Source organism: Phalacrocorax aristotelis, chromosome 8 (genome assembly GCF_949628215.1).
Source record: "Phalacrocorax aristotelis chromosome 8, bGulAri2.1, whole genome shotgun sequence".
NCBI classification, from domain to species: Eukaryota; Metazoa; Chordata; class Aves; order Suliformes; family Phalacrocoracidae; genus Phalacrocorax; species Phalacrocorax aristotelis.
The window spans coordinates 17092324-17117573 of NC_134283.1; the positions used below are offsets into that span (position 1 = coordinate 17092324).

The 25250-nt window shown below is 39.6% G+C and overlaps 2 protein-coding genes across 6 annotated transcripts in view; one reads left to right on the forward strand and one right to left on the reverse strand.

Annotated features, from left to right (window-relative positions):
• Nucleotides 1-9438: 9438 nt before the first annotated feature.
• SNX20 (sorting nexin 20) lies at nucleotides 9439-22730 on the reverse strand. The gene is made up of 5 exons (XM_075101588.1): nucleotides 22530-22730; nucleotides 17609-17959; nucleotides 15426-15603; nucleotides 13779-13930; nucleotides 9439-11290 (listed from the first exon to the last, which is right to left on the reverse strand). Exons 3-5 carry the CDS (start codon nucleotides 15589-15591, stop codon nucleotides 10622-10624), a joined length of 987 nt encoding a protein of 328 aa, XP_074957689.1. The 5' UTR covers nucleotides 15592-15603; nucleotides 17609-17959; nucleotides 22530-22730; the 3' UTR covers nucleotides 9439-10621.
• Nucleotides 22442-25250, forward strand: part of CYLD (CYLD lysine 63 deubiquitinase) — a 28750-nt gene continuing 25941 nt past the window's right edge. For 2 of the 5 annotated variants that reach the window (XM_075101583.1, XM_075101585.1), the window contains exon 1: nucleotides 22604-22804. The gene's annotated coding sequence lies outside the window, so the exon portion shown is untranslated. The other 3 variants (XM_075101586.1, XM_075101587.1, XM_075101584.1) reach the window with 2 other exon arrangements.

The window sequence follows — 25250 nt, forward strand, 5'->3', positions numbered from 1 at the left end:
AAAGAAGTAACATGATTTAAAGTTGCCAGATTTGCTTGCTTATATTAAAGAATTGTTAATGATGCTACACTTTACATGCAACCTTAGGTTTTGGGGTTTTTTTTAGTTTTTTTTTTTTTTTTAAAAAAAAAAAGGCATAGGAGTTCCTAGGTAGAATGGATGGATTAGATCTATTGGAAATATCTCTAAAAGGTGAGCTGTGTCAGAGAGGAATTCTGTGATTCAATGAAATCAGGACGAGAGGAAATGGCCTCAAGCTGCGCCAGAGGAAGTTTAGGTTGGATATTAGGAAAAACTTCTTCACCGAAAGGGTTGTCAGGCATTGGAACAGGCTGGCCAGGGAGGTGGTGGAGTCTCCATCCCTGGAGGTATTTAAAAGAAGGGTAGATGTGGTGCTTGAGGATATGGTTTAGTGGTGGACTTGGCAGCGACAGGTTAGCGGTCAGACTTGATGATCTTAAGGGTCTTTTCCAACCTTAATTATCCTATGATTCTATGAAAATTCTTGAAAATAAAAATAAGGTTGTAACAGTGGCACAATGGTTTGAAAAAGAAATCTGCTCTCACAGGAGAATGTTAAGAAATCTTAAGAATTCCTTTTCTTTTGGAGACATTCTGTGGTGAATCAATGTACGTTTGTGAAGACTGCATATAGGAGCTGCAACGCTTACAATTAACTGTGAGTACCTGACTGCCTAACTCTGATCTCAGAATGCCACTGCTTCTTCATTCTATGGAAAATAAGCTTTTTATCAGTGGTTCTAAGCATGGATTTTACCTAGCGTGATGCCCTCATTGTGTGCTTTGTGTTATTACCAACAGGGCACGGAGAAAAAAAGATGTGAATATACCCACCTGCCCACAGCTTTTGGGCGTTACGTAGTCTAGATCCACTAGAGCTTTTCTGTATGGCTGCAACTTGGTTATCCACTGCTTATAAATCCCTCCTCTATTTCTGCATGTGAACAGCTCATATCTCAAAGAATTAGATTCAAATTGCCCTTGAAGACGCTTGTCTTAACCTGTAAAAATACAGAGAACACAATTATTTAGCCATTTTCTTCCAGCATAGACTCTGTGCCAGCCTTGTCCCTGCAGCGTTTTTTACTACCATAACTAATTTTTAACTATGTTGAATTTGATTTGGATATGATGCAATGTAGTACACTTCTATAGCACCTTTTATGCAAGCATCCCCAGAGCGCTTTCTGATCAAGCTAAAATTAGCTCTGAACTACATACAAATTCCTAAAAGATTTATTTTTTAAAAAAAACAACTGGTAAAGAGAAGTTAGAAATGTGTGCACTCAGTTAAAAGTTAAAACAGGCAGAGGGGCAAGTTCTCTGTTACACCAGAGTAACAGAGGAGAAACTAAATCAGTATGTTGCTTTATAACAGACTTGGAGTGCGATTCCCCAAGGTAGTGCAATGCACTGCTCTAACAGTACTGACCGGAATGAATTGCATGAATGCTGTAAATGACCTGGAGGTGGCAGGTGAAGCAATACATAGGTGGGTTATCAGATCTTCCTTTATGTCCACACTGTTCTAACATTTGCTGTTTCAGATAAGAAAAGGAAGGCCACACAATTCTTTGTGATACATGGCCTCAGTCATCCAAGAAGAAGACAATCGGAGGAATAAACACATAGCTTTGAGGGATGTGAATCATGGATCCAAAATGCTACAAATCTTTTTGCCAGAGCAAGGGTCTTGGAGATACAGCAAACTCCAGCAGGTTTCTTAGTATTAAAAAAAGAAGATTGTTGTCAGGAGGGATAGCTGGCCCAGGGTGACAATCTGAGGAAGGAGGCTAAGAGTTAGATCTTTTTCTAGACCTTGAGATCTTAATGAATATCAGACTAGCATATGAACTCTTTCATTGTTGTAAGACTTTCTTTTGATCCTTTTATTTTAAATAAATACAATGTTTCTTTAAGGCAGTAGATTGATCGCCACAGTTGATTCTTCATGGAAGAGAACTGTAAGGCCTGAAGATGCATCAAACCTGCTGAGAAAGGTAGAAAAGAGATTGTTACCTGTGACAGGTGATGATAGTCTGAACTAGCGAGAAGGTAACTGAACATAGTTCAGTGCTCTTACTAAAGGTCATGCATGTTTATTAACAGCTCTCCCTGTCCTAAAGGTGGTAGTCAGGCTGGTGGAAGTCCACCTCCATGGCTTGTCCCTCCTGTTCCAGAGCAGTGAGACAAAAGACATCAGTATATCATGATGTGGCAACCCCAAATCATGGATACTGTATGACTAGTGCAGATGTGTGAGCGTCATCTGCAATGGGCAGGAAAGGCGTGCTATTTAATAGCAGTGAAGAAAAAGAAAAGAAATTTTATAGCCACATGGTTAGGAAAGACAGTATTTGAAGTCTGGCATTTGTTACAAAGAAAGAACAATGAAAAAAATCTTTAGAGAAAAGTCAGATTTTTAAATACAACTGTACTAGGAGACATAAGGTCTTGTAACTATAGCTAACAGATTAAGCAAGTAAGTTGCATTTTTCTGGAGATGTGCCTCCTAACACTTTATGGCCCCAGACTGCACCTGAAAACTTACTACGGGGTGCAGCTGAGGTGTACTGCAGTATGGCAGGAAAGACAGGAAGCGTGCATGTCTGAAAACTGTCATAGGCTGAGCTTTTTAGATCTCTAAGACTATATGTGCTTTTGTGAAATTAAGAACTTTACCAAAATAGGAAGACAAAACATGGAGAATGTGTACATTCAGGCTACAGTGTTCAGTGAATAAATCCCACCTGGGCCTGAGGAAAGTCCAACAGTACAGGTCAATTGGGAAGTTAAGGGCACTTCTGGAGCCTCTTCTGCTGCAGCCAATCCTTTATGCTGTGGTGAATCAATTGTCAAATGTGGCAACAGTGAGGTAAGATGGTCTCTCAAGTAAATTGTTTCCAATTTAGAGACCTTTCCATAGCTAACAAATCATTCCATTTTGCTCCAAGTGTAATTGCAGTGTCTGAGGCAGAGAGAATGGGATGGGAGGAAGAAGCAGAGAGGTCTGTGGACCCACATAGTGATGTTGTAAAACAGATGCAAAATAGTAGCTATAAATACATCCAGTGGAAAGATTGAACCTCTGGCCTGGCATGCAAATAATCTGTCCAGCTCTATCATGCGCTGCTTCTGACTGTGACTAGCTGCGTAATTGTTCTTTGTCTCAGCATTCCACTTGTTTGTTTATTGTGTTTACTGTTCCCTCATCCTCTCTATCATGAGCATCAATGGCATGCTACAGTGTTGCAGAAATAGGGAGAACATAGTGAGATCAGATCAAGTGTCTCCTTAGCACTGCCTTCATGCTCTGCCTCTTAGGTATTGAAGGGTTTGGGTGTGGAAGCAACAGACAAAGGCAGTTTCAGAGTGCCCTGCCTTCCCAAAGGGAAATTAATTTCTTTCCTATACAAGAGATTTATATAGCAAATTAGGTCATTTATCATTGAGCTACTGCACAGCAGGACAAATAATAATTTTAGATACATTTAAAATGTAAGTACATTTAAAATACATTTAAAATTCTGATGCACTACAAATCAAGCCTCTTACAGTTGCTATGCAGACCAGTTAGATGAACATGGAGCATAATAATCAAGGAACAAGTTAGGTGGGTTTACTGCTGCTTGTGAAGACTATATAATTTATACCATTGTTCGTGTTTACTTACTACCAAGTATCCTCACTGCTGTCTCCTCAGGATAAGAAAAATATAAGTGCATAAACAAAAACCAATTCTTCCTGTCAGTCTCTCTGAGTTACTGTTTTTACCTTAAAAATCTGCATGACTCTTTGTTCTCCAGAGGAGATGAAATGAATGGAAATTTATGCCCTTCCTTTCCCAAACTTTCCCAACATCAGCCCTAAAAATGCAGCCATCTGTTATGCAACTGACCAACCATTTGTTTGCTTCTTCCCAGATTTCTTTTATCTCTTCGTGATTCACAAATAACAAACTTTCCTTCCTGGCTGTGCCTCTCTTGAGTCTTCTTTTATGGATTGTCACAATTGAGTTTCATGGCAGACTTCATAATCTCAGGGCACCAGAGCCCTCTGCCAAGGTTTATGCAGATTTAAAGCCTGGATTAATCTGGCCCAGTATTTATGAAATGTTCTGAACATGTGAAGCACTATAAAAGCACTGTATATTATTACTGAGTCTGTGGAAGTCCCCCCCCCCCCACTAACTCAGCACACATTTAAGCTGCTGTTCCTGCAGGTGAGGTGCAGTGACAGAAACGACCAAATCCACATCTTGTCTTCTGAGATTGTATCTCTCTCTCTCTTCTTTCTTTTTGTCTCTCTTTTTTTTTTTCTTTTCCTCCAGGATTTCTGGAAGAAACTGAATAGGAAGGAGGGAGGCCCCCATCAAAGATTTCACTTCCTGAGAGTATTCTTTCAACGACTTCAGCATAGTCTTCCTGCTTTTTGCTGCTGCTGGACTGCCTGTTCCCTCATGCTGTTTCCTAAGCACTTTTAAAAGCCGGCAGGCTCTGCAGAAACATTTTGGAAAAAAAAATCTTGATGCAGGGAGAGGCTGCTTTCAAACTCGGGTCTGCAGCTGACACTCAGTGGGGGGAGAAGCCAGCCTCCAAACCCAGGCTATCCCAGTAACTTGATAAAAATCACTAGCACAACTCAAGGAACTGTAGGCCTGTGCTAGCCAAATATGCCATGTTTTTCAGGGACTGCTTCCAAAAACATTTCTGTGTTTTGTTACTTAAAACACAGATGAAGGAGATGACCAGCAACTACAGTCCAGGTTTAGTCATTGTGTCTTCCCCTTCTGTGTTAACAAGGGAACAAAGCTCAAAATGAAATGTGTATACCTATAGTGTTTGGGGTATATCTATGCCTTCATATAATTAAATTAATGGAGCTTTAAGATATTTTGTAGTAGTTGGACTCAAAACAGGATAATCTATTGTTTTCACACTTGGGAGTGCGGCTATATAAAATGGAGTCAAAAAACTTCCCCTACCACTGTTCAGAGGCATTATGGGTCCATTTGTTTTTACTTCCCTCCCCCCATTATTTGATAGTTCTTTTAAGAGTTGTGAGTTTTACTTAGTTCCTTTTGATCAGAATGAAAAGGTACTGTAAGAACTGAGGCACTGCAGTGACTCTGGCTTTGAACTCACCAGGTCTAAAAGCCTCCAAGAACATTTTCTCTTTCAGCTTTCTAGCCAGCTTTATGAGATGGCTGATAAAGGGGTATGTTAAATTGTCCTGAAGGACAGCTAGAAAGCTAGGTGCTCCAGTCTAAACCACCGATGGAATTAATATATATATATTTAGTTTAATCATATTAAAATTTATACGTTAGATTTTAGAGTAGAGTTTTAAAAAATTTTCAAGTCATTAAATCCTTTTTGTTAAAAAAGCTTCAGCTTGCAGGGGTCCTGAGCTCCTGTAAATGCTGCAGCTCCATCTAGTGGCACTACAGCCAGTCGCCAGGGTGGAGTCAAATCTTTTAGAAATGTTAATAACGAGGAAAAATATTAGGATTTAAATTCTGTATTTTCAGTAAAATTCTTTAAGATTTCCTTACAGTTATCAGTTAGAGTCTACTCTGGCACTTCCTGGAATGAAACAATATTTCAATTACACTAGTTTAGAGAGTTTAGTATATGAAAGTCCATCCAGCCTATCTCTCTTGAGTATTTTCCTTGCCTGAATAATCACAGACTTACAGATGTAGTCCTATTTCTAATAAAAGAAGGTCATATGTTTAAAACTGTTTATGTACATATAACCATGTAGTACTTGTAAAAGTAGGTTTGATCCAAATTTCTTAAAACACTTGGCAAATATTAAGCACCAAAACATTGAAATTTCTTTGCTCTATCCACTCATCAGTCCACCTGTCCATCCACCCATCCATCATGTATAGAGTTGTGCACATGTTTATATAGACAGAAGACCTTATTTTGCTCTCAATTACATTATAACTTATTTCAGTGAAGTTACTCTCAACTCTCCTTGGTCTAACATGAAGATTAGTGTCTTGTGTATCTGTATATAGAGCAAATATATACTCACAAAGTGTGATGAACATATGTTGTAATATGATCCTAATGTAAATAGGTTAGTTCTTTGGGGTTCTCACCTCATCCAGATGGGGACTGACATTCAGTATTTTACACCGTTACAACTGTGTTTAGTTTTTCAACACATCTTGCTCCTGCCTTTGATCTAATCAGAAAATAAACATTCTTGATTAGATTTGCTCAGCTGCTGTCTGAGCCACAAAACCTAGATTTCATCTTGTGTCCTGAACTCGACTCCCATGCTGCTTGTACAAATCTGTTGAATTCAATAAATGTATTTAGCCTTATTAAGATTCAGGAAAGCAAATATTATCCTCCAGTGATGCAGCAGATAACAGGAGTTAATAACAAGTATGTGATAAAGATCACAGGATTCCCTGTAAACAAGATGCTGCATTGCACAGAGAGCATCTTGTCTGCATATGTTTCATAAGTAACTAGGCATCCTCATGGGCTTCTTTAGTTATTTTAGAAAGTTGTGTAAACAGTATTATCTACTTAATGCCCCAAATGATATAATAATTGATATGGAAATGGGGTAAAGCTCAATAGATTGTAATACAACTCTCTGTGGACTCTTGGAGATGATCTGCCCAGATTTTATTTAAATTTTCTTCTAGCTTGTATGTATGCAGCCTGTGGTTTGTTAGACATGCTAGGCAGATGTTGGTTGGACAATATTTTCTTTTTTTGACCTTTTTTTACGGAAAAAAATATAAACGTGAATTTATACTTGGATTGTTGTCTGTTGTAGGCATACTTCAGAGGTATGAAGGACAATGTGAAAACTAAGATCATACTGAAAAGCTCTGATGCACTGTGTGCTGTTGTTGAGGAAAGTGAATAATAACAGATTGCTAGCACATATGGTACTCTACAGTGGTTGTGTGATTCTTCTTGCTTAGGCCACTAATGTATACCTGCAGCGGGCAGTGTTAATGGGGAGAGAGACTAATCTTCTCTGACTCTGTGCAAGAAATCTGCGCTGCCTGGCTACACATTTTTAACTGTGGAAGATAAAAGTCACATGTACAGGCAGAAGGAACCCAGTCCTTGCAGGCTGTGATTCCAAGTGGAAGATAGTAGGGTCAGTATGAGAGCAGGAATGCCATTACCTTTTAGTTTAGTAACATATAACTGCCAAATACTCACTTTGCTGCAAAAATCAAGTGAAAAAGAATACACAGAAGTTGACTTTTGAAATGTGAGTAAATGAAAACAGAATTCTTTTGGTTGGTCCAACCAGCCTCTGAGAGTACACAGCTAAGAAATCAGAACTGGCTGATTGCCTATGGAGCTGATGAGCCACCATGGTCTCACTGTAGTCCAGTGCAATAAATAGATATTTTTTAAACTTCTCTAGTGTATAATAAAAGTGAGGCCCGATTATAAAATAAGACTGTATTAGTAAGAAACTAAGCAATCAACAATAAGCACATAGGTTTGGCAACTTACTGCCTCTGTTATCTTCATTTTCGCCATTTCGAGATACTTTCAAGAAATTAGATACGCTTATATATATTAAAATTGCCTCCATCCCAATGCACATTTCTAAGTTGAATGTTAGAGTTAACTTACTTGGTCAAGTTTCACAGCTTTTCTGTTCAGTGAGTACTGAAAACATGAATGAGGAAACTTTGCTGGGGAAGTAACTGGGTGAGGAAATAGGTGCACAGAGGTTAAGTTACTCATGCAAAGTTCAGACCAAGTCTGTGGCAGAGCTCCAGGTGCAATCAAGGCCCTGTGGGTACCCATTCATTGCCATTGCCATACCAGCTTTCTCTTTCCAAGGATTTTCAATGTCATCTCTGAAGAGATTAATAAATCTGAAAGACACAGGCTCTGCATTTGTAGGAAGGGAATACATACATGATTTGCTTGGGGGAGGTTGAACTGTTGGGGGAGATTTTATTTTTGTTGTATTCTAATAGTAATGAAATCACGAACAGGTTTTACAAACACTACCCTTTGATAACACATGCTGTAGGCTCTGCAGAGTCATACATGAAGTGGCTTGACTGGAAATCTCAATGCAGCAGAAACTGAAATCAGCCCTTTGGGGCAGATGATGTATTCTTCCTGGGTAGCTCTGCAGATGTTGTGGCTGACTGGTTGCCACAGGTGCCCCACTAAAAGGCTCTACATTAAAGAACTTAGTGTGGGGGAATTATGCAATACACATATTATTTCTTCACACCATTCTTGTATTTATTTAGTTCATTTCCCCCTGTAATACAAAGAAACTGACCTTTGCCTTCTGGTGGATAGGGAAAATGTGACCTATTCTAGGACCATTTTGCTGACAAAATTCTGCTAGTACATTATATGGAAAAGCATTCTCAGAAGAAATTTGGCTTTTTCCAACAAAACCAGGTTTTTTGGCACTGTTTATTTTAGTGCCTTTTGAATTATGTAAATTTTTCTCTTAGCTGAATAGCACCTTTTCATATTCCTAATGTGCACTGCCATGCCAACAAAAATTGGTTAGATTTGCATCAGTTAATCCTTCAGTGGTAGAAAGTTATAGCATTACCACAAGTAAAGGTTAAGTAAGATCTTCCTGATGTGCCGCTTTCCTGGTATTTGTCCTTGCTAGACAGCATGTACTTATGAACCCTCTAATCTTGTAGTCAGCTGTAGGGTGAGGGTCTGTGGACACAATTACCTACTCGCTTACAGACCTGCAAGAACCTGAGGAGAATCCAAGGCAGTTGTGCCTTGGCTGCTGCACACAATGAGGGGAGGAAGCAAAAGGAGGGAAATTGTTTTCCCCATTCACCACAAACTGCTGTGGAGGTAGAGCAGCATGATGGCCATGCTTCCTTTCTGCCTTAACTCCAGGTTGCCTGGGTGTGATGCAGACTCCAGGCATTCTTTCTTCTTCAGTACTCTGTTACTGATTCAGACATGATCCTCTAAGGTGTTACCTTTGGTCCATTTTAACTGTCCTGCAATATGGTAAGTTTTGGGAAGATTAGTCCTTAAGTCTCTTAATTACTCTTAATTCTCTTACTTCTGGTATAACTAGAAAAAATAGTAATTGTCAAATAACAAATAATCCACATGTTTTGAGTTTAATGCCTAGCTGTTAATAGCTACTTAAAATATTAACTTTCTACCCTAGACACTCCTATTATTCTGTATTTTTTCCAAGCCACCCATGTTGTAACAATGTACAGCAATGTTTTTCAGGTTCAGTGCACTTTCAATTAGCTGATTCTTTTATGTTCCTGAGAGGCAAGTTAACACAGTTATTCCTAATTTATAGACAGTGTCATTGTGGTTCAAGAGGTATCCGTACCTGGAGTACAGGCCTGAAAGTACTCAGTGAGTTCAGGAGCGAATAATGACCAATGCTAGCATGGCATGTTAGTTACAATATTTATTAGAATTAATTTACTGAAGTATTAAGTGTATGGGGGAGATAGTAGAGTTGAAGAAAATTACAGAAGCAGGTAAACAGAGACTTTTTCAGCTTTTAGGAAGCTTTCACGGGAGTGCTAGGTGCTAGGGCCAAGACAAGTTTAGTATTTGTATGTGTGGGTTGGATCCCTGAAAGAACTAGCTGTAATATTGCAGTACCACCAAGAGGATATTTGCATAGTGTACCAGGCTGTAAAACTAAGGCAATGCCCAGTTTACATAAACCTCTGAAAGGCAACGGGGAAGCAGATGCTTAACATAGACTGTCTGTTAACCATGTGTCTCACAGCTTGATAATCAGAATTAAATGCTAGCATTATAATAGCCAGTTGTCCTCCTCAACAGCACCCTTCTGTGGTTCCTTTCCAATATGTATATAGCACAGGTGGTATGAATTTTCTACCTTGGTCAGACCTGTACTTAAAGATCACCCCAAACAGGAATGTGCCTTCAATGCAAGTCATAAAACTATCAGCTACAAAAGGGAAATCAAGCATATTCCCTTCTCTCTGATGGAATGATCATCACTTGTATTTTTTGCTCGTATCAAAGTTGATTGTAAACCTTCTGCCCAGGCCCTCCCACCCACAGCGGTTGACTTCAGTGGGAACAGACCGATCCATTCTCAGAAATGGCAAGTGTTGTTTGCCCAGGCTTCAGCTGGAAGAGTAACAAACTACATCCAGTGTCTGAAGATGCATCCTACAGATTGCATTGATTGACAAGATATTTCTCTTCTTGAAAGGAAGTGGTTTCCATGTGAGCAAGCGATGCCTCTGATTCTGAAGATTCTTAAGTGCTTTATTCATTGTATTTTCCTATTCTAATTTTTCACACAGAGTTGACTATGTTCAAAATAAGCAAATCATGAATGATTTTTTGTTGCAAATTTCTTTCCAAAAACCTTAATAATCTGAGATGCTCCTCGTATCTGTAAATATAGTATTTTCCATCATAAATGTTAATGTCCCTTTTGAACATGAAAGATATTTGATTTAATTTTTTTCTACTAATACAAAGTTATGTTAGACAAACAGGTAATTTCCAGTTCTTATGCTTTCAAGAGCTTGTGTTTCGGAAAAGGACCCGACAGCTTTGTTCTTTAATGAATTTTTTTCTTGTGTTCATTGTACATATTCCCGAACTGCAAGTTCTTTCAGGGTAAAAACCCGTACGGGATCTTTTTTTGCCTTCCATTCTTCCAGTTTTTCTTGCAAAGACAGAAAATCCTTGCCAAGCTCATATGCCAAAGTGACCATTGTTTCTAACAGTGGCATATAATACCTGTGGCTGGTATGTACACGAAGGCATGATAGAGCTTTTTCTCCATATTCAAAGGCACTTGTTGCATTTTTCAGGTCCTTGTGGCATACCACGATAGCACAGAGAGTAGGGACAACTGAGACAGGGTTGCCTTTTGTTAGCCTTTCCTGCAGACCAATGACTTCTAAAAGGATTTCCAAAGCTTTGGTGTACTGGCCACCCCGCAGGCAACCATATGCTTCCTGAAGCTCCGGCCTTGTTAAAAAGTCAATAAAATTTCTTGATCTCCGGATATATTTCATAGAATATAGAAGTCTCAGATAGTCCTTGAATGCTAATTTTCTCTCATTGATTATTTCTTCTGTGAAGTTCCCTGTCAGAGTTTTTTTGGGAAAGGTCACATCTTCCATTTCTTCACTAAACTCCTCCAGCAGATTTCTGTGCAGTTTCTCAAAATCTGAATAACGACGTTCAATTACAGACTTGTTGCTGTCAAAACTCCCTGTTTGCAAAATGATGATTTTATACATCTAAACACAATAAAACAGAAAAATAACCATAAGAAGGACCATTCTAGCCCCTTGTCTACTCCTATGGTTTATAGCAGTGCTGCTAAATTAGTTGCTGCCTGAGATAATGGTGCATGCTCAGTGTAGGCCTGATTTTTGAAATCTGCAGCCATCAAATTAATAACTCCCACATCCTGCTAGTTTGGACTTTTGTCACCAGACTTAACCTTAGCGTGGAAATGAGTTGTAAATAAACAATACTCTAACAGATCCCATCCTTGCAAAGTGCAGGGAATGGTGAACTAGCAGCAGACTGAGGCACATAAAATCACTTACAAAGCATTTCTGTAGCTGTACTTTGTTTATAACAGCCACGGCTGCTGCAGTCAATCACCTTCAGTGAACTGAATGGATTTCCCAGACTTAATGTTGAATGTAATCTATTTTATATTGGTCATAATACTCAGAAATGTTGTTAGTATCAGGCATTTCTAAGGATTTGGGGGTGTTATTAATGCTGTGGAAGAAAAGGGTGTATTTGGCAGTAATATTTGGTGTGTGCAAAAATAAGATGAAGCAACTCCAAAGCCTTTTTTCCCCTCTATATCATTGTCCTGTTATTCAAACTTACTTGGCATATAAATAATGCAAAAAAGAAGGTGACATTTCTATAAAAATGTTTGCTATCCAAAATCCTTCACTAACATCTAACAGCAACAATGTCCCACATTAACAGTACTCAAGAGTATGTCTTCCTCAGCTCTTCACTAGCCTCAAAATGACTATAATAAACGCGATATTAGAAAAATAGCTGCAAAATAAAATTGTGTGTTATGTGTTGTACAAATAGATTCTCATCTGGTCCTGACCCAAGCATAATGATGCCAAGGAAGGGTCAAATCCCTAATGTGCATGAACCAGTGGAGTTCCACCGAGGCCAGATTAACTTTGTCACCGTACACCAGCTAAGGACATGGACTGTTGACCTTGCTGGCTTTTGGACCATGACCATGTTCACATTTAACTTCACTCTGTTCCTGTTGAATTATACAGGAACTAGAGCAGTTCTACTCATGCCAGTTGTTTTCTTTGCTGCTGTTGAAGGGTGCAAACCAATACTAGCACTAGTGTCTGTCTGATTATTGTCCTTGCTTTTCCTTGAAGAGAAATCATCTTTTAATCTTCATAAATGATCTTTACAGGTGCTCCTTGAAAGGTTTCTAAATTTGAGCTGACTTACCTCTTTTCATTTGTAAGCACTGTGACATTTTCCTACACTTTGTCCTGCTCCTGCTGAAAGTTGTATATATGCCTGATGCATACCCAAAACAATCATAAGAGCAATTTATTAAGCTATCATTTAATGAAGGGCAGCCAAGGGAATAATTTAGAAGTACTTGGGTTTTTATTTGTGGAGTGTGCATGAAAAAGGGAAGAAGTACCATTTAATTAGACTATCATTCAAATTGGCTAAAGTTTGTTGTGAAGTAAATCTTTTTGCCTAGGTGTGTAACTTATGACTGAATTTAACTACTTGCACATACACTGAATGATACTCTTGTTTGCATACAGTTAACTAAAATAATTTTTAACTATTCAACAAGCTGGATACTATTAGATGTATGCAAGAATGGCAGCATCTAAGTAGGTGTGTATAGCATGCAACATGGGACAGAGGACAGTCTCCAGAATATTTACCTGCTTCAAATTCTACCGAGCTGCATCACCCAGTATCAACACCACTAGTATGATTCTTAGCATTTTCTATTTACAGATCTCAGAGGTTTCCTTATAAACAAGGAAAACATCCCTATTGAATTTAACAGGAGTACTGAAAGAGGCTTGCTCTAGATCAGTCCTCCTGAAGGCCAGGAGCAGAATCAGAAATAAAAACCAAGTCTCAGTACAGTAGTACAGTACAAGTACAACTACAGTACATGTAAAGATACAAAAATCCAAACCATCTGTTGTTCCTGTCCCTCATATTCAAGTTTCACCATAAAAATATAACGGAAGTATGCCATCTGATGGAGCTCTAGGTAGGAAAGGAGAACAATCCCAAGCAATCTAGCTGGAGCATGTCTTAGACTTTGTCAACATCAAAGAATTTTGCACTTGTGCTAACATAAATCTCTGATATGGAAGTTATATAAATGCAACACAGCAGCCTAGCTCAGTGGAAGTGTAACTATATTGATATTCTTATATTTGTGTGAATTTCCTTAACGTTCACAAGCCTCTGGGTGTTCAGGATACTCAAGATACTAATTTATTTGATATCACTTTTCTACTGCTACAGATTTTGTGAACTGATTGTCAGAGGGTTTTTTTGGGGGCAGATTCCACTAGCTATGCTCATGTGAGGACAGGTTTTACTTGGTATGATCATGGCTTGCAAAACTTGGCCCTTGGTAAGGCTTTCATGTAGTGAGGCATGCTGTGTACTGGCAGACCCCTGCAGAGTGAATAAAAATTAATGGTCTTCCTACATATTCATTTCTTAGCTTACCACATATTTAGATAAGTGATGCTCTACAATTCTGGTTGATGAGATTTCAAAAAGGAGTTTGACTTGTCTGCACTGGCATTTTTCATTCCTCCAGTATTCCTGAAGCTCCTTGGTGGTCATGGAAGAGTTGGGACTTAGGGATGCCCTGGAATCTAGAAACAATATATTTAGTATTTCAGATTAGAACCGTTGCATTTGGAAAGAAAACTCTTATGCATTTATTGTGAAAGAAGAGCCTAGAATTTCTGTTGCTGTAGCAGCCAGATCTAAAGCCTGATAAAATAAGTGATTTCACTGCTAATAAAGACAGGTCCAGATTCTCTGAAGTTATTGTGGTCTGAAATTTTGAAAGACAGCAGATTGGCTACAGAATATGAAGTTATAGAAAAAATGCTGACACGAAGCATTGTATGTCTAGGTTGTAACTTCGGTCACAGTCTGAGCAGGAAGTATGCTTCACCATCCCAGAAGTAGCCCTAAGAAATGCTGACTCAGTGTTCTGAATTAGATGTTCCCCCATGCTTCTTTGTTGCTAAAAGGAGAAGATAGTACAATGCATTTGCAAATTCAGACATAAATTCAAATACCTATTCAAATATTGGGTTTGTTCAGTAACAGGTGAAAGCTGAGAAAACATGAATATGCTAACCTTAACGGAGAAACTCAGATAATCAGCTCAGCCAAAGGAGGAATTCTCACATCCTCTTTTTCTTTTGTAGCTGAACTGATGTCACAGTTCAGCTACAAATATTTTTATATACCTCCCTCCCTTCCTCTCCCTCTCTGCCCAGAGTCACGTACACACAGGTGTACACAAACATATATACATATGCTTATATAGAAATGTAGGACAGCTGGTTGAAGAGTTTGCTTACAGGGGAGTCTGATGTAGCTCTTCAAAAGGGTGATTTCTCTGTCTTTGAAATCTACTGACAACAGTTTTCATCAGGTGGCATATAGGCTAGCAAAGTGGATAAAAGAAATGGAATGTTTGTATTTCAGTGGGCACACCAGTCCTAATTTCCTATCAATAATGTCTCTGCCAGTGCAGTCAGCTGAAGTCAGTCTGCAGTGTATCTAACGTTCTGACAATGGAGGGGAATGAATGGAAACATAATGAATGGGAAGATAACAGCTTGATGCAGAAATAGAATTTTAAAGGCACCATAATACTCCTTCACTGGCCCCACTTTTACATGTCCTTAATCATTCAGCCTTACAGTTTCAATTAGCAAGCCTTTGGGGTTTGGCTCAATCTCTACAAAGCATATATTTCCTAAGAGAGGTGGTGTTTATGACATCTTTGCAGGCTGAAAATCTTGAGGAAATTATATATATTTTGGATTATATATAACATTTTATTTAATAACAGATGACAGCAATCTTAGACATAGTAAAAGTTCAATGCTGCCTTCATAAAGCAGGGGATACTACTGCTTGAGATTAGCTTCAATCCAGTTCTCGGTGTCCTTGCTGATACTGCCAAGAAGTTCAGATTTTGTGATGTACATAAAGTGCACTCCTGAGACAGGCCATCTGATGAAGTATAGCAGTGTAAATCTGGACTACTGCTACAATAAATAAGTTTTTTATATAAAAGACTAATGGCATCAATAGCTACATGAAAAATAAAAGAATAGCATCAACCTTGCAGGTCATCTTTTTCTGGGTTTTCTTTTCTCACTTGACATGAAATTTCAGCTTTGGGTTGGTTTTGTTCTTCATCAGTTGGACTTGTGGTAGAAAATGTAGTAATCCTGTTTACAGCTTCCAACAGTTCCCTTTCTGCTGTGCAGTGGGAGTCTTGGTCCATTGCAAGCTATTGCTGAAAGATTACAAAAAAGATATGACATTTCTTAGTAGCATGCCTTTAGAGGATCCAGTCTGGTAATCTTTTTTAATGACTTACTCATTGTTCTTTGTGAACTTGTATGAGAGCAACTGTAATTTCACAAAAACTAAAGTAATAAATAGAAATATCTACATAGCTACCAGTGGAGAACCTTTCCTATTACCATTACCACGTAAAGTGTTTGGATATCTTTTTGGCAGTTTAAAATCAAGCATGAAAATGATAAGAAGGTATGTTGAATGAGATTAGGTGGGGAATTCCATTCTTATAGATAAGAAGTTCATCATAAACCTCAGTGGGGACAGATTTTTTTCTCCTTGCATTTTGCCCTCAAGCTTGCCATCTGTTCTTAATCACAACCTGAGGGCAAAATAGTGCGATATATAAAATAGTATAATATTTCTGTCATATTTCACAGTTTCAAGTTCTCTCCAGAGACTTGTCTCCATACTGTGAGGACAAAACAAATGAATTTGACAATGGTTAGGTGGAAGGAGAATTGAATTTTCTAATTATTTTAGAGAAGCATTCTGCCATTACTTCTCCTTTTAACCTATATACTGTGCTTGTAGATCTGTATGCCTGTTCTGCTAGGACTAATATTTTATTACAAACTGATAAAATGGCTAACACAATATACTCCTACTCCATAGACCAGATTGGCCATTCCGCCACATAAATGTCTCCCCAGGATGTTTTGGTTTTTGGTTTGGGGTTTTTTTGGTTTTGTTTATTTTTTTTTAAAAAACCCTACCTGTTACATCATTATTTTATACTAGCAGTTGAAAAAATTCTAAGAGCATCCTAACAACTTTGCCAGGGTGTTGTATTCTGTTAGTTAGCATGAGAGAAGTATTGCTCACAATTCAACCAATAGGTGAAAATCAAATAACATAAAAACCTACTTTTAAGAAAAAGAAGTCTCCCTGCTACAAATGTAAAAATAATGCCCAAGCAGTGGTTATTAAGTAATGAGAGGGTTTAGGACAGGGATGTTACTACATATCATTTTGCCTCCACTTGTCTACCACACAGTTATGCAATGCTGAATACAGAGGTAAGGAAACTCCAGCGGACCTATTGATTTCTGGCAAACTGCGAGGATATAAAAAGAAAAGGAATTACTTTCCCCACTGGAAATAATGGAAGTGCAAATCACTTTCCACTAACAGAAATCCTTCCTTTGCCTGACTTGGATAAGCAATTACATACATGTTCTCATCCTCCTTAACAGAAACATCATGGAAGCCCTTATTTTCAGACTTTGGACTAGGAGGTGAAAGTTCTCACTGTTCTTCTAGTCCTCCTTAAGACCTGCTTTTTGAACATGAAGAGTAGCCACCTACTTATTGTCTAATTGCTCAGCCTTTTGAAAATCATGACAATTTACCCCAAGAAAATAAACTTGCAAATATTTGTTTTTAATGTAAAGATAATCATACTAGATTAAATGAGGAATCTGAAAATAGCTGAATAAATTTAAATGACAACTTTTTTCTTGGTTATGAGTTGGTATAATCTTATAAGCAAAATTCTACTTATAGTCGAGATATATACCTTTTTATATATGTGTAACTTTATATACATAAAATATGTATATATGTGTATATATAGAGAGACAAAAATACCACTTTAAAACATGATTTACCAGAGAAACACAATACACTTTTAAAGAGAAGAAAGCAGAAGTGAACATTGTGATATACAAATCTTCTGCTTTAAATATATCTGCCTTAAAAACTATCGGTACTTCATACAAACAGTTTCATTTTCACATCTAAAAATCATTGTAAGCTCTGTCAACTAAGCTACTATTTATATTTACATACAAACAATCCAAACCAATACAAAAAACTTGTAATAAATTACACAATTTTTCTTCAGACACTCATCCTGTTCTGTTTCAGGGTAAATGCCACTCCAACTGCTTCACTGAGTTGTAAGTAACACTAGAAACCGAAGTGCACAGAATACTCACCTGGAAACTGCTGAAGAGCTTTTAGTTGTGGTGTATGTGTAGTTTGTACAAAGTCATGAAAAGCCTGCTTTGCATTTTCAAGACGCAGAAAAATATGTCTGTGTTTTCTTCTAACAGGCACATTCTGTATTTTATAAAAAGGAAGGAAGAAGCCTTGATTAAATCAGACTTCCTCGTCCAATTGGCTCACTGGTTCCGTGCTGACTGATTACGCATGAAACCTCCTGTCTGCCTCAAACATCCCTTGTGCTGTCTGTGGGCGATGCACGGCCTGTTGTCCACAGTACAGCTCCAGCAGCAAGGGCAGGTTTGCAAACCCAAAGGTCAGGATTACACGTGCAAACACAAAGTCTGGCAGAGGAAAGAGTTCAACAGTAAATACAATTACAAAATCAATGAAAACTTCTCTGCATGGATTTCTGAAACCAAAAAAACACACCTAGCAAACGAGAGATTAGGAAAAAAGAGCCAAATATGTAAATGTACTTATGTGGAAAAAACATGCCCCATGGGATGTCTTTAAAATACAGACTTAACACCCAGTTCAGAAAAGAAAATGCAGAGGGTACCACAATAAGTAGCCTCACTCAAAGTAAACTTGTCCTTCTGACACAAATCCCAATTCTGCACAGTGCTTAAACATATGATTAATTTCAAATATCTGCTTAATTAAAGTTCAAATAGAAGCAGTATCATATCCCACGTGACTACTAAACTAGAAATGGGCTTATGTGTGTGCCCCAAATTAATCCTGTGCTTAAATTCTTTGTTGAACTGAGGACAAAATGAAGAAGAATAATGCATTCATCCACATGTCCTTTGGCCCATATACTTCCTTCTGCAGTTCACTTCACTTTTGAAATTTGCTTTAAAACATCAGGATAGATATTTCTGGAGCAAATAATATGGATGCTATCTTTATTTAGTAATGTAAGTTTCCCCATTGCCAAAGCTCACTCACTGAAAAATGAAGCTATTTTAATGCAGCACAAATGTGGGAGGCAAACATCCAAAGGACCACATGGATCCTGCCCCACACATTCCTTTAGAACAATTTGAAATAACGTAAAACCAGGGCCATAAACTGCCAATGCTTCTCTTCTGCTTTATTTGCAACATAAAACAATGCCAACTTTAACTTGGACTCAGCCTAAATGCAGAAGTTTTGCCAAAATAGCTGTCAGAATGATGAAAAATCACTCCCATGCAGCTACATCCATACTGGCAAAAGCCCTAGTGTAGATGCCATAATATTGGCAAAGTCCTTTAGCCAGTTTAGCATGTTCCATGAGGAAAGTTACACCAGAAAAGAAATCTGTGCTTGCCAACACAGCTCTAAGGTATAGCTATACCAGCCAACCCTTTTAAGTGTAGACAAGGCATGGGTTCTTGGCTCAGGTCTCATTCCTTTCAAGTTAGATTTATGGGTTTGGTTACAATTGTAAGCAAAAACCAAGGGGGATTTCAGTGCATTTCACTCATGCTGACAGTTCACAGATGTATCTAAACTTTGAATTCTGAATGTTAATTTATGTGTTGCCAAAAAGCAATGTATTACTTTGTGATGCTTAGTGCTATTGTCCTGCTCTTCATAAAGCTAAAAGAAAAAAGGAAAGTATATTTTTCAGTATATTAAATATGACCTCTACTTCAAATTATTTCAGAATCAGTAAGTCCTAGTAAAATTAACCTGGATGATTAAAAAGAAGTGAAACCTGTTATTATGAGTATGGCTGACTGATATGAAATAACTTACAAATCAAAGGTGTTCTGCAAGAATTTTGCCTGCCTCTGTAGAGCCAGCTGTTACAGTCACAGCTGGTTCCTGAATGGATTCCTCATACCCAGGAGCCACGACATCCACAGCAGGTTTAGCAGAGTGCTCCTCCCCACCCTGCTCCCATGAGCTTGGGTTTGGCCCAGACAGCCCCTGCCCCTTCACTGGGACCTAGTGGTGTTAGTCTGGCAGCATTTTACTTTCCTAAGTGTTTACTTGATTAGTACATTCAAAAAAAGTCTACAGTAGACAGTGGTGCTTGCTAGCAGAATGCATAACTATTATCTTTATTTTTATATTCTCAGTTCCACTTCTAACAGTCAAATACTGTGTAGAGTGTTAAGCAGTGGAAAAGGGGAATTTTCACCATGGCAGCATACCATTCTGAGATGGGCAAGTGCAGTTTATCTGACTATTCACAGAACTGTGGTAAATTTTAATGGAAAAGCATGTTCTGTCATAGTGATGGAAAAGGGATCCTCATGCATGGGCTCACTCAAGAGTTTGTATTCCGTGGAAGCACTGACTTTCTCTGGCATACATAAAGAGCACAGTGTTAAAATGTATCTACCCAGGCATGCGGAAGAGTGCTCTGCAATAACATAGCAGTGAGGCAAGGTTAACATCGTAATGCTGCAGCGCATAAAAGCGGTTGTCACAGGAGTTAGGTCCTCTACCCTGATTTAAGGTAAAAGGACTCGTTTTAGGAAGACCAACCTAAAAGCTTATGTCTAAAACCTGGTAACCAGCCACCAGATGAGCTAGTGTTGCAATGCCGTGTTGAGGATGCCTGTATTAAAAGTCCATGTTTGTGCTTTTGATAGTTAAAGAACCAGAAGGGACTGCTGCAGTAGTGTAAAACATCCTGCCTTGATTTATACCCTGATTCGGGCAGTTCACATTTTCCCAATCCTGTTGATTACATAAACCCAGACAGACACAATATTTAACCATAGAATACAATGCCAGTATCAGCTTGAAAAATTGTGAGATAGGCCAATGTTATATACAAACTGCAGTTTACTGCCAGATTTTATTGGTGTTTAATTTTAGGCACAGCAAGGTCTTATTCTTGTTAAAGAATATGGCTGCAATATCCCTGTTAGAAAAGAGTCTTCTGTCCAAAGAAATACAGCTTCAGGCAACCTCATAGAGTCTGTGCTGCTTTTTCCTCTCTGGCCCCAGACTGTGTAACTAAACCTTATTTATTTTACCAAATCATTCATTAGAATGTAGATAATGAGAAAAAACAAGAGGAGACAGAAATACTTAACATATTTATCCAAGTCCTGCTTTATCACATAACTAATATTTAGACAGCACTCTAATGTTGTCTTTGATGCTTCTACAAGGACCTTCTCTTTTTCTAATGCAACTGGAAAAATACCTATCATTTCCATGTTTGAAGTAGCAAAAAATTCAGCTGTTCTGCAGGAATATTCTGCACTTTTAGGGTGATGCTGTGCTAAATGAAAACCATACTCCTATCCTGGCACAGCACAAAATTCTGTTCCATGCTATTTATAGAATGTTTAATTGTATGCTGTGTCATTTGCAAGTGGAATTTGTTTACCATACTTCCTTATTACAAAACATGTCTCTCTCAACAAGAGCGTGGTTTAAAGAAATAATTTGCTGTTTGATGGCAAATAAGTCGTGCTGGTGTTACTGACAGGGTTTTCAACATGAAAGAAACATAACAGGCCTGTTTTATGCTGCCAAAGCCCTGTTACCACTTTAAAACTCCTTTATCTAAAGGAATACGAAGGAGCTTTAGAGTAAACAACAGTCCTGGCCTGCCTTTCATCTGTGGTCTGTCAGTGACACAGAGCTGTAATGCAAGCCCAGTGGGTCAATAGGGTATTAACTTGGGATCAATTGCACAAGCATTGTTCTGTCTGTAGAATGACAGACTTTCTAAATGGTCTATGTTGGTCGTTCTTCTTGCTGAAATCACAGAGGGTTAAGTACATAATTACATGGACTAGAGAAATATTTTTCAGTATTGTTTTGAGTGATTAGGAATACCACATGTAGTCATGCCTATCTAATGTTTTGATATTTTGTCTCCTTTTCTTGTCAAATATAATTATGGTGTACTTAGGCTAATAGACTCATAGTCACACTCCACGTGTCATTTAATTATACGCCAGATAGAAACATAATGAAATTTGGGATAAGAGGATTTATAGTGGACATGCTAATGCATTTTGTAGTAGCATAAAAGGCAGCTCTACAAATGGAGGAAAATACAGCTGCTGTGTATATAGATAGCCACCTTGAGGACTAGCAGAGCATAACTCGGGCTTACTCTGCCCTTCTGCAAAATGAAGAAATGTAATGCATAAATCTTAGTATCTTTTCACCACCATTTATTATTTAAAAATTAAATATGACTTTAAAATGCAATTTTGCTCTTAAGTGACAAAGTAAAATGATTACTGCGAGCATTCGCTCCATAGTAGATGGAATCTCATCGTTTCCTCTGGAGTTTCCAGTAAACTCCTGCTGGTTTTATTAAATCAGTCAGTGGCATTACTCACATTTCCAGAGTAAAAGCATTTCAAATCCGGCTACTAAGGCCGGACCTAGCGCGACATTCCGAGCAGTCCCTGGGCACCCACCGCCGCCCCCTCCGTGAGGGACACCCGGGGCCAGCCGGTGGCCAAAGCGCCGCGTGCCGGGGAGCCGCGCGGGCGCCACAGAGCCGCCACAACGCTCCCGCCGCCTTCTCAGAGCCCGCCCGCAGCCTGGAGCGCGGCGGAGCTTCTGACCGCGAGCCGGGCTGCGGTGAGGCCCTGACGAGTCCGCACTCTGCCGTCCCCGCGCGTGGCCCTCAGGGAGCGGAGCGGAGCCGTCCCGCGACCCAGGCCGGGGCGTCAGCGGAAACAGAGCCAGAGCCTCATCCCGCCACGGGGATGTGCGCCCGCAGCCACTCGGAGCCCGCCGGCCTTGCCTGCGCCGCCAATGGGGGCGCGCGCACGCACCCTCCATCAAATCACCACCGCCGTAGCTCCCCACGTCCCGCCTTCGCGCTCCGGACGACCAATCAGAGCGTTCCGCAACCGGGCCTTTGTGACCTCTCCGTCCCCCCCTGCGGCTCATACAATCTTGATGGAGCGGAAACCCCCCGGCCACGTTTACCTGACGGAGACGTTGGCCAATACCACTACGAAACGGCGGCGCCGGCGCGCTACGATTGGCTGTAAGAGAGGCCGGGGAACAAGAGGGCGGGCCCGCCGGAGCAGTAGGGAGCGTTTCGCCGGCTGGAGCCTTGGGCTACTTACGACGGTGATGGGAGAGCGGGGAGTGGGTCGGGGCGCAGCGCCGGGTGCCGTAGGGCCCTGACGCGGCGCCGAGAGAGCCTTGCGGTAGGCTGGCCGAGCGGGGTGGTGGGGCCCGCGGCTGGGGATGAAGAGGTGAGCGAGCGAGCGAGCGAGCGAACGAGGGAGGGGCGGCGGGGCCTGGGCCGGACGTTGCTCGGCGCCCTTAGGTAGGGGTGAGCCGGCCCGGCCCGGCCCGGCCCTGCCGCCCCCAGCCGATCTGCCGGCCGTTTCCGCGGCCGCGGTGGTCGGCCCCGCGGCGTCGGGGCCGAGCCGGGCCGCGGCGGCCGGCCCTGCCTTTCCGAGAGCCCGGCGTCAGCCCTGGGCAGCCCGTTGCTCCGACTTAAGAAGTGTTCCGGGGCTGTCCTTCCCTGTCGTGTTCGTAACCGCCCGGAGAGGAGGAGAAAATCCTCAAAACTGGGCGGGGAGGAAACAGCTGTTCTCAAAAACTTAGCCTTGCGTCGAACCTCGCGACTTGCAAGTGCACAGTACGTCGCATCTTACCTTGCTAGGCGATATACGGCTACATCACTCTTGCCATTAAATGCTCCGTTCCGCAACAAAGTTAAACATGATTTGGTTTTCATTTAAAATTCTGAGCACTGACGTTTCATCTTATTGGTAGGACTTGCATATCAAGTTGACAGAAGGGTTGTTTGCAAGAACAGCAGTGACGGTGTATTGGTGTTCGCTTGCCAAATCTAGTAACACCTGAGTATTCTGATAGTGGTAATGATTTTTGTTCTTCCTCTAAAGTAGAATATTTTTATCAAGTTTATAACACCTAACAACATTTAGCGGAGCTTTTTTTAGCTGCATTTTCTTTTAGAAATCATGTTTCCAGTATGAACTTACTTGTATTGACAATATTTCAACCACTATTTTGAAGAAACCATCTATATTTTTTCCACCTGTGCCTTGTATTGCACTCACGTAATTCTGTCTACATTGAGCTGCAAATAAATTTACTTGCTCCTAGTTTTGACTTTCCTTTGAAAATTTTTGGACTGTTGAATAACAAAATTTTGCATCTTAGCTGTTTAAAACTTAGTATATAAAGTTCTGTAATAAAATATACAGTTTATTTAAGCCTGTTTACTTTATACTCTGAATCAGAGCTACGGACTTTTATGTTCATGCTGAAACCTGATAGCTGATTCAAAGTTCTCTGTATAGTTCATTTAAGGCTACTGCAGGGTAGAAAGAAGTTCTCATATTTCAGAGCAAACTTTTTCTTATGATGTCTCTGTAGGGACGATGGTGACCCAAGATGGGAAGAGAAGGAACTTAGGGAAGCTTGGAAGTTAGGTAGCTTAATATGACCTCCCTCTGATATTTAAAAAATATTTTCCAAAGCAGGAAGTGTTGTAGTCATAACTGTTTTTCCTGTTGCTTCCCCAAATCCTTTGAGCATGAAAATAATTCAGATAGGTGGAGTAGAAGAATGCAGTTGAACAAACTCTGACACTTAAAGGTCTGTGGTGGTGGTCAAGTACTCTCTGCACAAAGTTTTATAGTTGCAGGTATGTTGTGCAGTGTAACGATGACTCATTGCTGACCATAATTTGTTTGGTTCCCAAGTTAATTCATACTGAGGTCTAGTAGTTTATTCTGGTCTTAATCTGATACCTGTGTGCTGCTGCTTCCGCAAGTATACTTTAATAGCAGAATAATCAATTCCATGGAAAATGGCTGTAAGAAAATAATCTTCAAATCAGTGGCTTATGTACATATATTTCTGATATATTGCCAGAACTTAACATCCTTTCAAGCAAGCTTTTCTGTGCTGTTAAAATACTAATTTATCATTTTTATTATTCTAACAGAAGGGGACTTGGTTTTCAGAGCTGTACATTTTTTTTTGGCAGGGGATAGTGGTGGTAGTAAGTTTTTAAAGGAAGGCATTTTATATAGTGATAATGAACTCTTCCATAATGGAAGACCTTTTAGTACTGTATTCAGTGGCTGAAGAACATCTCTGCGGACAACTAGGACTTTGAAAGACTGACTATGCACTGTATAAAGTTATCATTATATAATCTAAATGCAGCTGTTAACATGTCTTCACACTGAATTCTTTACTCCTAAACATGTGAAGATTATGTAATATTGCAGCAATGGATCTGCAGGCAGGGTATATGTATTAAAAATGGATATAATAAATAATTTTAATAAAAATTATTTCTTTTTTTAGGTCTTGAACAGAATTCTCTGTTAATCTACTGTTTCCACACATATGAATTCAAATGAAAATAAATTATTTCTAAAAGTGAAACAGGAAAGGTCATGGTCCCTGTAATGTCAGAGATTCCTGTTTGCAGTGTATTGGGAGTTGATTAACTTTGTGGAATGGCTCACAAAAAGGAAAGTTAAGTACATCAGCCTTTGAAAGCTGAGAACATAAAATGGAACTATGAAAAACAAGTCATTATCTGTTGTTTGGTTCCCCCCCCCACCCCCAATGTCTGGAGAAAGTAAGGGGAGGGAAGACAGAACTTGAATGGAACTCTATTTTAATATCTGAGTAAACTTGTAAGAACTA

Excerpts from the sequence above, each read along its gene's own strand:
- SNX20 (XM_075101588.1), bottom strand. The coding sequence starts at position 15,591 with ATGGACCAAGACTCCCACTGCACAGCAGAAAGGGAACTGTTGGAAGCT. Across the intron at positions 13,931-15,425 it reads AGAAAAAGATGACCTGCAAG|ATTCCAGGGCATCCCTAAGT; the intron begins GTTGATGCTATT and ends TATTGTTTCTAG. Across the intron at positions 11,291-13,778 it reads ATCACTTATCTAAATATGTG|ATGTATAAAATCATCATTTT; the intron begins GTAAGCTAAGAA and ends TATTGTGTTTAG.